The sequence below is a fragment of the Acomys russatus genome, chromosome 18, assembly GCF_903995435.1.
Source record: "Acomys russatus chromosome 18, mAcoRus1.1, whole genome shotgun sequence".
NCBI classification, from domain to species: Eukaryota; Metazoa; Chordata; class Mammalia; order Rodentia; family Muridae; genus Acomys; species Acomys russatus.
The window spans coordinates 13,230,534-13,241,117 of record NC_067154.1 but is presented as its reverse complement, the minus strand read 5'-3'; the positions used below and the strand labels follow the sequence as shown (position 1 = coordinate 13,241,117).

The window sequence follows — 10,584 nt, the reverse complement described above, 5'->3', positions numbered from 1 at the left end:
GGAACTGAACCCTTCTGCAAGATAAACAAGTGCTTTGGGGGGGGTTGGTTTTTGGTTTTTGATCTTTGAAGACAGTCTCGGGGCTAGAAAGATGTCTCAGAGGTTAAGAGCACCATCTGCTCTTCTGAAGGTCCCAAGTTCAATTCCCAGCAACCACATGGTGACTTACAACCACCTGTAATGAGATCTGGTGCCTTCTTGTGGGTGGGCAAGCACATATGTGGGCAGAATACTGTATAAATAATAAGTCTTTTCAGAAAAACAAAAAATTTGTTCTTGAAGACAGAGTCTCTGTGTTGCCTTGGCTGTTCTGGAACTTAATTTGTAGACAAGGCTGCCCTCAAACTCACAGACATCCACCTGCCTCTGCCTTCAGAGTGCTGGAATTAAAGGCATGTGCCACCATTGCCCGGCTGAACAAATGCTCTTAACCACTGACTAAGCCATCTTTCCCAGCCTCTAAAGTCTTTTCTTCTGATGCTCAGGATGGAACCAAGAGCCTTTCACAAGTAGTGAAGTGCTCTACCAGTAAACTACACCCTCAGCCTTAAAATATTTTTAAAACTAAGATGACCAGCTGGGGCACTCATCTACCTGATCTCAAGGTCTATTCTGAAGTCAGTGTGGCTTTAGCTCGAGGGCAGACATGAGACCAGTGAAACAAGACAGAGCAGAAAAGAGACAACAAAGATGCCAGGTCAGTGTATGGGAAAGGATAAGCTTCTCCGGTATTGGTGCTGTGTGTGGGCAAAGCAGGAAGAGACGGGCCAGCAGTGAACCTCAACTACTACGTAAATAAGAATGAATGCAAAATGATGTGGTATCACATGCCCGGAGTCACAGATACTCAGAGGGTAGAGACAAGTGATCCCAAGTTCGATGCCCACCTTTGCAACATGAAACACTGTTATGGAGTTCATGACCCCTGGGGAAAGACCACAGACTCCATCTTAATTATGAGTTATGTATTAAAGCTGCCAATAGGACAACCATCTCTGAGCCAAACGAGTTTCCTGTGTGAAAGAGATGAAGGGAGGATTTTTTTTTTTTTTCAATACAAGGTCTCTCTGTGTAGACTTGGCTGTCCTGGACTCACTATGTAGACCAGGCTGGCCTCGAACTCACAGCGATCCACCTGCCTCTGCTTCCCAAGTGCGCCGCCACACCTGGCTTGAGGGGAGGATTTTTAAAGGTAAAACCCATAAGAAGACCTTAAATATCTGCATAAGCAAGCCAAAAGCTGCTTGTCTGCCAAGATTAGGTAGTCAAGGCAACCTGGAAATCGCAGGTTACAGAAACTAAAAACCAGTCATATCATAAGAAGTAGATGACACCGACACAAATTTTTGTGTAAGGATGACTAAATCCAGGCTATTGGGAACTTATGTTCCAGGGATTGGAGTTAGAGATAAACAGTTAGTGGGTACCAGGATGGATGCCAACATCAAGAGGAGTTTCTTTAGCCATCACAACATCTAACAAAAGTTAACTTAAAAAATATCATACACCTGAGAAAGCAAAAATTAGAGTCAGGTGTGCTGGTGCCCACCTACAATTCTAACCCTTGGGAGGGAAAGGCAAAAGAATTGAGTTAAAGAGCGGCCTTGCTACATGTGGAGACCTTGTCTCAGGAAGGAAGGAAGGAAGGAAGGAAGGAAGCAAGCAAGGAGACAAGACATAATTTGACACAAAACAAATATCCAGAATATATAAAGAACATCTATAACTCAGTGAAAACAATCTCAACTCAGTTTTAATAACTGAACAGGCATTTTGAAAATACCAGTCTGCACACAACTAATAATTGCTTTAACATTCAACATCCCCTATCAATGCAAAATACAAATGAAATACCAGTGCTGGAGAGATGGCTCAGCGGTTAAGAGCACTGACTGCTCTTCCAGAGGTCCAGAGTTCAATTTCCAAGCACGCGGTGGCTCACAACCATCTATAATGCGATCTGATGCCCTCTTCTGGCCTGCAGGCAGAGGACTATATACATAATAAATAAAATTTTCAAGAATGAAATACCACCAGCAGGCTGAAGACACAGCTCAGTGGTAGAACATTTCCTTTGAGGGAACGAAAAACAGAATGTTATACATCCCCTAGAATGGCTACATTTAGCAACACCAGCAATGCCAAGTATTGGCAAAGCTGCAGAGCAGTTACCATCTTCATACACTGTAGGTAGAAATGTACTGCGGTGGTCATTGCTGATGCTCCCTGCCAGATGGCAAAGCATCTCTCTAAGTCAAGTGTCAAGGACACCCTATCTCGGTAACCTCAGGAAATCCCCCACTGGCTGTGAGCAGTGCTTCTCACATAGACTTCACCTGAAAAACTGCCTGGAAATGCAGATTCTCTTGGCCCCACGTAGACCTGCTCAATAGGACACAGTGGAGGTGATACTGAACAATCAAGTCTTAACCGGCTGCCAGGTGATTCTAGGTCAGGAGGGGAGGAAGAAAGACGGGCTACTTCTTTAAGCCTGATTGGACCACCCTCCCTCCCCTCCTCCACCCCAGGCTTCTTAACAGCCTGGTGTGGGACGCTGACCCTTAGGTGAAACCAGAGAAAGATCTGCGCTTGGTGGTGAAACCCATGACGGGCCGCACAGTAAGCTTGAGCAGGGGATGAGTGAGACACACATCCTGGTGTCCCCTCCCTCTCCACACTGGGCTTCTGGGAGGGCCCCAAAGGGCAGTCAGGTGGTCTCTCAGCAAGCTAGGCACATCACCATTCTCTCCATGGCTGTTTTTGAGTGTTTCTGTCTGGGGATGCTTCGTCTGGTTGAGGGGGGCAGGGGGGTGCTCTGGTGTTGGGTAACTTGGCCTCTAGTTTTTAATGGCCGTTGGTTGGCTGTAGCCAACATTCCCGGGTCTCAAGCAAGCCTTCCTTACAGAAGACTGTGAGCTAGCTTCTGCATTACTCAGGAAACAGTGATAACAGCTGAGCTCAAAGCAGGGACGCAGGACTTTGTCTCACTGCAGACTCACTTCTGCCACCCAATACCTCCACCAAGCCACCTGGCAACGCGCCATGAGTCGCCACAGCACCAGCAGTGGGACTGAAACTACGGCGAAGACCGTGCTCTGGGGTAAGGGCGAGGGTGGGATGGGGTTGCTGGTGAACTGTACCTCTAACGTGGATGTGGATGAACCCATGAGCCTCCCTGGCCAGCCCACACTGCCACCCTCTCTCTGCAGGTGGTGAGCTCAGTCAGGAGAAGCAGATTTGTACCTTTAAACCCCAAGGCCAAGGCGAGAGGAAGGACAACTGTAAACTCTTGCTCAGCACGGTGGGTGTTCCTGAGGAGGAGAAGGAAGAGGGAGCAGGAGCAATGCTCTAGTCTCAACAGGTAACCGCTTTTCTCCCATCACCCCTTCTCAGATCTGCTTGGGGGAGAAAGCCAGAGAGGAGATGAATCGTGTGGAAATCCTGCCGCCAGCAAACCAGGAGGACAGAAAACCACCAGTCACCATCGCCACGCTGAAGGCCTCAGTCCTGCCTATGGTGAGCCTTTCCAGGCCCAAGGAAACCTTCAATTAATTGCCTTCGCTTCATCCTAGCATGGGCCTAAGTGTGGTTGCCTTCATCCCCCGGGCTTCTAGCCATGCTAGAAAGGCAACGTGGCCCTGACCACAGTAGGAAACCATTCCAATTCATGCCTCCCACAGCCTTGCAACCGTGAGCAAGCCAACTCTCCTCTCAGAAAGTGTGTCACGTTTAAACTGTTTACTACTAAGTCACCAAGACATTGTTGGTAGCTTGTCTTTGGGTTATGAGGAGTATGGAAAATCTGCTCCTTCTAGTAATGTATCTCGTACTGTCCACAATTATTCATTGTCTGTGAGTAATGGCAGGTCTGTAATTTGGAGGGGTGAGAGAGTTCAGGAACATGCCCCACAGTACATGTGGAGATCAGAGAGCAACTTTCAAGGAGTTGGCTCTCCCTCTTATGGGTTCTAGGACTCAAATTTAGGTTTCCAGGCCTATGCTCTCTCCTTCCTTTGTCCATTTGAGACAGGATCTCATATTGTGTCACAGGGTAGCTATTAGCTTCCTGCCTCACCTTCTCTCTTTGGTGCTGGGTCAATAGGTGTATGCCACCACCCCGGCCCTTCTCCGTTTTCTGTAATCTCAGTGCATTGCTCCATGGGCCAGGACTTTTGGTGTAACACAAATACTCTCTGACTTAAATCGTGGCTTGTGGGTTAAAAATATAATTAGAAGATGCCTTACAGTGCCATCTACTGGAGCACCCTAGTTTAACACCACAGCCTACTGTAGAGGTGTCCTGCACTTGCCTTTAAGAAAGCAGGGCAGAGGGAGCAGCACGATGCTCATTGCCATGGCCCTAATAGGCAGGAATTTATCTCACTATCACTGGCCCAGGAAACGGTCAAAATTCAGAATGGAGGTGTTTTTCCCACTAAATGGCTTTAACTTCTGCATCTTTGTAAAGTCAAAAACTCTGAAGTAATTGAGAACTCTAACTGGGTAAGTATGAACTGAAGAGCTGACATCTTTTCCTCTTCCCTGATTTGAGATGGCTCTCTATGCTGGGCGAGGTGGTGGCCCACACCTTTAATCCCAGCACTCTGAGTGGCAGGGGCAGGCGGATCTCTGTGAGTTCGAGGCCAGCCTAGTCTATAAAGCGAGTCCAGGACAGCCAAGGCTACACTGAGAAACCCTGTCTTGCGGGAGAAAAATAAAAAAGATGGCTCCCCACGAAGTGAATGACAGTTATGCTTCACCAAATTAATGAAGTCCCCACCTAGTACTCCTGTGCTTTAAGTTTTTATTTTTACTCCTGGATAGGGCATTAAATTTTGTCAAATGCTTTTTTTTTTTCCAATTTTGACTTATTTTTATTTTGCATGTGTGAGTGTGTGGCCTGCAGATGTCTGCACAGCACATTTGTGCCTGGCTCCCACAGAGGCCAGAAGAGGGCCTTGAAACTGGGTTTGCAGGTGTTTGTAAAACACCATGTGGGTGATGGGACTCGAACTCAGCTCCTCTGGAAGAGCAGTTTGTGCTCTTAATAGCCGGCCCTTCTCTCCAGCCCCGCAAATGTTTCTTGACTCACCTGATCCCAGATTCTTCTTCCAGCATCCCATTAATATACCCTCATGTTGGCAAAAAAATAATAATAATAATAATAATTTGGGCCTTCTGGGTTTCTTACTTGGTCATGAGAACTCTTGATTCACTTTAATGTTTCCATCTTTACTTAAGGATTCCTGGGGTGAGGGAGGTAAACATGCACACCACAGCGCTCACTCATGTGGTAATCAGAAAACCGCTTTGTGGAGTAGTTTCTCACCTCGCCTTCTGTTGAGTTGAAGGGTTGGACTCTGACCTCCAGGCTTGCTCAGCAAGTGCCTTTCTGACCAAACCATTCCACCAGCTGAGCCAGTTCACTTCCTTTTGCTTGTCTCTTGTGTTGTTGTTGTTGTTGCTGTTGTTGAGACAAGTCTATGTGGCCTCAAACTCACAGTGGTCCTCCTGACAGTCCCTCCTTCCAGGCACTGAGATGCAGTGCACCCGCCCCCCCGCACTGACTTCCTCTGTTGTTCAGTGTGCTCACACTGGGAAGAGGGATATCTGTTCAGGTGTTTGGGGGTTCTGTTTTCTTTTGAGACGGTGTTTCATGTCGCCCAGACTAGCTGGAATTTCCAATCCTCCCACCTCTCTCTCCTCGGTGCTGGGATTATAGCATTGTGTGACCAACCCCTGCCAGGGGCCAGGCTGAGTTATCTGCATCTTCTCCAGTGCCTTGATGTCCCTTCCCACCGCAGGTCACAGTGATAGGCATGGAGCTTTCTCCTCCAGTGACTTTTCGGCTCCGGGCTGGCTCAGGACCTGTGTTCCTCAGCGGCCAGGAATGTTATGGTGAGTTGTATCCTAGGTACCTGAGTCCTCAAGAGACTCTTGACTTTTGTATGGACCCTCCAAAGGCAAATGATGGCCAGTGGCCAGCTTCAAAAGACTCTTAAACCGGGCATGGTGGCACAGGCCTGTCATCTCACCTCAAGGCCAGCCTGGCCTACATAGCAAGCCCCTCCTCCCAAAAAGAGAAGCTCTTACTGCAACCAGTATTTGGGAGGATCTCAAAGACTGGGACCTAGTAAGCACGAAGCTACAGTGATGCCGTGGACCACAGCAACTTGCTGCGTTATCACCTTTACGATCCACTTCACAGCCTAGTGATGGTGGCGCACGCCTTCAATCCCAGCATTCAGGAGGCAGAGGCAGGTAGATCTGAATTTGAGGCCAGCCTGGTCTACAGAGTGAGTTCCAGGACAGCCAGGGCTACACAAAGAACCTGTATCAAAAATAACAACAACAACAAACTTGGCACCATGTTTCTAGTACGTGAGCCTGTAAGGGCCAAGCAGCACTGCACCCTCACCATCTACCGCCCCTTCCCCTGCTCCCCAACCTTCAGCCTTGTTCCAGCCACCTCCCAACACACATCCTCCTGCTGCTCGCCCTCCTCCCCCAGCCTCCATGAAGACGTCCTGCCCTTTCCTTCACCCTGGCCCCTATTTTGGAGGGAGGAACAGAAAGGATGAGGCCCACTGCAGAAGATAAACCCAGGGCTTGCCTGGGGATAAACTCGGAGCCAAGGGGGTCCTGGTCTGGGAGGGTTGGCATTGAGCCTGTAAGTCATGCTCTAGTTTCCCCCCACCCTGACCTAGTCCTACATACTTTTCCATACCATTTCAGAAACTTCAGACCTATCCTGGGAAGAGGAAGAGGAGGAGGAGGACGAGGAGGATGAGGAGGACGAGGAGGAAGAGGAGGAGGTGGATATATCGTTAGAGGACATCCCTACCAAGCAAGTCAAGAGAGTGGCTCCTCAGAAGCAGGCAGGCACAGCTAAGGTAAGGGGGGGGGGGGGGAGAGAGAGAGAGAGAGAGAGAGAGAGAGAGAGAGAGAGAGAGAGAGAGAGAGAGAGAATGAGACAGAGCACCAGGACCTAAGTGGGCCTCTGAGGATGGGCATTTGGGACAAGCCGATGCACCACCACTAAAATTCTGCAGGTTTCAGCAATGTTTGGCACTCAGAAGTGTGTTCCTGCTCTGGGCCTTGGGTTAACGCTCCAAGTAACACTTGGTTTTGTTCCCAGAGAAAAAGAATGGAAAAAGAAGAGGAGGAGCCAGTAGTAAGGTAGGTGTTTGTACTGTTACATTCCCCACCACAACCAGCACTCAGGATTGAACCCAGTGGCTTGTTACCACTGAGCTACAGCCCCAGACTGTGTTTGGCTTGGTTTGGTGGTTTGGGTTGGTTTGGTTCATCGGTTAGTTGGTTGTTGTTTTGAGACAGGGTTATCAGTAAGCTGCCTAGGCTGATCTTGAACTCACTGTGCAACCCTGGCAGGCCACGGGCTTGTGACCTTCCTGTTTCCACCTCCCTGGTTACTGGGATTATAGGCCTGCACTCCAGGCCCAGCTGAAACAGCACACATTTCTTCCTGTGAGATAGCTAGCTAGTCCTGGGAAGCAGGTGCAGGCAATGTGTTTACTTACACGCACACATGGGGGATTCAACAGCCCTGGAGGTTAGCACAGCCCTCGGAAAATATAAACAGTCCTTCTGACCCAACTTCACCTGAGGTAATTCCACCCCAAAACAAACAAACAAACAAAAAACCAGTTGAAGATCTACACTCAGAAGCTCACACTGCCCTTACTCAACAGTCCTGGAAGTCGCAGCATCCTAAATGCCTGTCAACATAGATGTGACCGAACAATGCCCCGTCATTGTTTTTCTCTGTGGTGCAGGGTAAATGGAATATACTCAGGCTTTGGAAGCAATGCTAACAACCTGGAAAGGGCCAGAATCAAGAGAACAGGGTGTGGATTCATGTTCATTTCACGTCGTGTTTTAGAAACAGCTTGGCTAAAAGCTATGCAAAAGATTAACATTGGAAAGTAATGAAAAACATAAGCATTATGTCTGTTTGCTAAATTATGTGCAGTGAGATTAACATTACTTTTTTTAGTGGATTTTAAAAAATTATTATGAATACAGTGCTCTGCCTGCATGTACACCTACAGGCCAGAAGAGGGCATCAGATCACATTATAGATGGCTGTGAGCCACCATGTGGTTGCTGGGAATTGAACTCAGGACCCCTGGAAGAGCAGTCAGTGCTCTTAACCACTGAGCCATCTCTCCAGTCCAACATTACTTTTAAAGTAATTTTATTTTTGGTTTTTCAAAAGAGGGTTTCTCTGCGTAGCCCTGGCTGTCCTGGAATTCATTCTGTAAACCAGGTTGACCTCTGCCTCCCGTGTGCTGGGATTAAAGGCATGTATCACCACTGCCCAGCTTGACCTTGTATTTTATTACCAATTTGTTAAAATGTCTTTTAAAAGACATCTTATTTCATCCAGACCAAGTGCAACGAAACACCAGTCTCATGGTACACAGAACAGTGAGCAACAGAAAGAAAGCCACCAAGGCTGAGGCAAACTGTTGAGGTTCTCAGACTATAGAAGCCCTTCTCCTAACAATCCAGTCCAAACCGGGGAGAGCATTAGGTCCACTCAGCAGCCAGCACCATGGAGACAGCATGGTGCACATGAAGACCAGTGTACCTGAAGTTTGCCTAGACAAAACAGCTTAAAGGAGTAAAGGACAGAGTAGAGGCAGCAATGGCGATGGCAGAACAGCAAGTGCATCTGCATCCAGACACCCGCACATGCGATGAACAGCCCAGCAAGTGCACCCATCGACAGCCTAGTATTCGGTGAACAGCCCAGGCACATTTCAGTCACTGGGAGTTCTGGGATGTCTTTGGTTTGTAATACTGAGGATAAATTGCTTGTGTGTCCCCTCACCCACAAGAGATCTACACATCAGTCATATCAGCAAGCCTCTTAACAAGAGCCTGTAAATGAAGTCTGAACAGAACCACCCCTCAGTCTGCCTCTCTACACAATTTAAATTCTAAGCCCAGGTGCGGTGGCGCACACCTTTGATCCCAGCACTCGGGAGGCAAAGGCAGGCGCATCTCTGAGTTCAAGAGCAGCTGGGTCTACAGAGTGAGTTCCAGGACAGCCAGGGCTACATAATAGACCCTGTCTCAAACAATCAAACAATCAAACAAAACCAACAAAAGACCCTGTCTCACACAATCAAACAATCAAACAAAACCAACAAAAATGTATTTGAGTATATATTGTCTAGTGAGTATCTTCTCATATTCCCTAACCATCCCTTTTATGACCAGTCCCCCTTCTATTATGGAAAGGACACTTTTTATACCTGGAGGGGGGAAAAAAAAAAAAAAGCAATGGAACTCTAAGAAGAAAATGCACACTTTTTCTTCCCAATTTATTTAATTTGATTTTTATGTAGATTGGTGTGAGGGTGTCAGATCACTTGGAACTGGAGTTACAGACAATTGTGAGCTGCCATGTGGGTGCTGGGAATTGAACCTGGGTCCTTTGGAAGAACAGACAGTGCTCTTAACCACTGAGCCATCTCTCCAACCTTGAAAACACCCTTGTAAAGAGGCAGAACTAAGAAGGGAGGAAGCAAAGCTGAGGCTGAGCTCAGCAGCAGAGGGGACTTGCCTGGCTCCCCAACACCACAAAAAGGAAACTCCAAAGTGGGCTGAGAATATAGCTCAGTGGGAGAGTGCTCCCCCCCTTCATGCATAAAGACTCAAGTTCAACCTCTATAGCTGCAATAAATAAATAAATGCAAAAATGGGGGGCGGGGCAAACCAGCAGGAGGGGTAACCAGGTAGAGGGACAAGGCTGCAGCTTTCAGTCTCTGGGCCAGGCGCCCTGTCTAGCTCCTGCACGCAGCTATTGGGAGGGCTCAGACTACAGAGCCCAACCTGTTCCTCTTCCTCTCCAGGCCCAGCCCTCAGGACAAGAGCCCCTGGAAGAAGGTATAAAGCAATGAGAAGTTTGGGCTGGCCCTCTGGGGACGACTGCCAGGCCAGGGAGGGTGGTAGACCCTTCAGTCTCTCTCATCTACACAGGGGAAAGCTACACCCAAACCTAAGAAGCCGCCATCCAAGAAATGAAGAGCTCACCTTGGCATCTCCCATCTCCAAGGGAGGATGGCTACCAGCTGTGCTCTGGTGCAGGGGTCTATCTGGTGCAGGGGTCTAAGTTGTGGGGGCCATACAGGAGCCCCACAACCCCGCCTTCCAGTTTCAGGAGGCTCTCGGAGAAGAACACCCCAGCAAGCTTGCATAGGGCCACAATAAAAATTGCATGATCAGAGCCTGCCTTTTCTCCTGAACCCCCCACCCCTACACCCACGGGTCTCCCAGCTGCTGCGATAGCTCATATGCCCAGGAGAGGGCAACTGTGAACAGAAAACTAACCCCATGTTGTTTTTCTTGGGTTTTCCACCCCAGGATTGAGGGAAGGCCTAGGCAGCTAGTCTCAGTCCTGTCTTCAGTGACTCGGGCCTGGGGAGGTTTACAAGTGCATAACTCTAGGACCCCAGCCAGTTTTTGCTACCTGGAAGGGTCTGATCCAGGCCAAAACTGCTCCATTTCCCTGCTCTTATCAGGCAATTGTCAAAGGTATATGGGACTACTGGG

General features: G+C 48.4%; 1 protein-coding gene across 1 annotated transcript; it reads left to right on the top strand.

Moving 5' to 3' along the window:
- The first annotated feature begins 2,887 nt into the window (after positions 1-2,887).
- Npm2 (nucleophosmin/nucleoplasmin 2) lies at positions 2,888-10,124 on the top strand. Its single transcript, XM_051161053.1, has 8 exons — positions 2,888-3,100; positions 3,210-3,301; positions 3,394-3,516; positions 5,805-5,898; positions 6,736-6,893; positions 7,139-7,179; positions 9,885-9,918; positions 10,012-10,124. Exons 1-8 carry the CDS (start codon positions 3,043-3,045, stop codon positions 10,054-10,056), a joined length of 645 nt encoding a protein of 214 aa, XP_051017010.1. The 5' UTR covers positions 2,888-3,042; the 3' UTR covers positions 10,057-10,124.
- Positions 10,125-10,584: the final 460 nt, after the last annotated feature.

Bases quoted from the DNA above. Each gene is read 5' to 3' on its own strand.
- Npm2 (XM_051161053.1), top strand. From the start codon at position 3,043: ATGAGTCGCCACAGCACCAGCAGTGGGACTGAAACTACGGCGAAGACC. The intron at 6,894-7,138 runs GTAAGGGGGGGG...TTTTGTTCCCAG, and splicing joins AGCAGGCAGGCACAGCTAAG to AGAAAAAGAATGGAAAAAGA. The intron at 7,180-9,884 runs GTAGGTGTTTGT...CTTCCTCTCCAG, and splicing joins GAGGAGGAGCCAGTAGTAAG to GCCCAGCCCTCAGGACAAGA.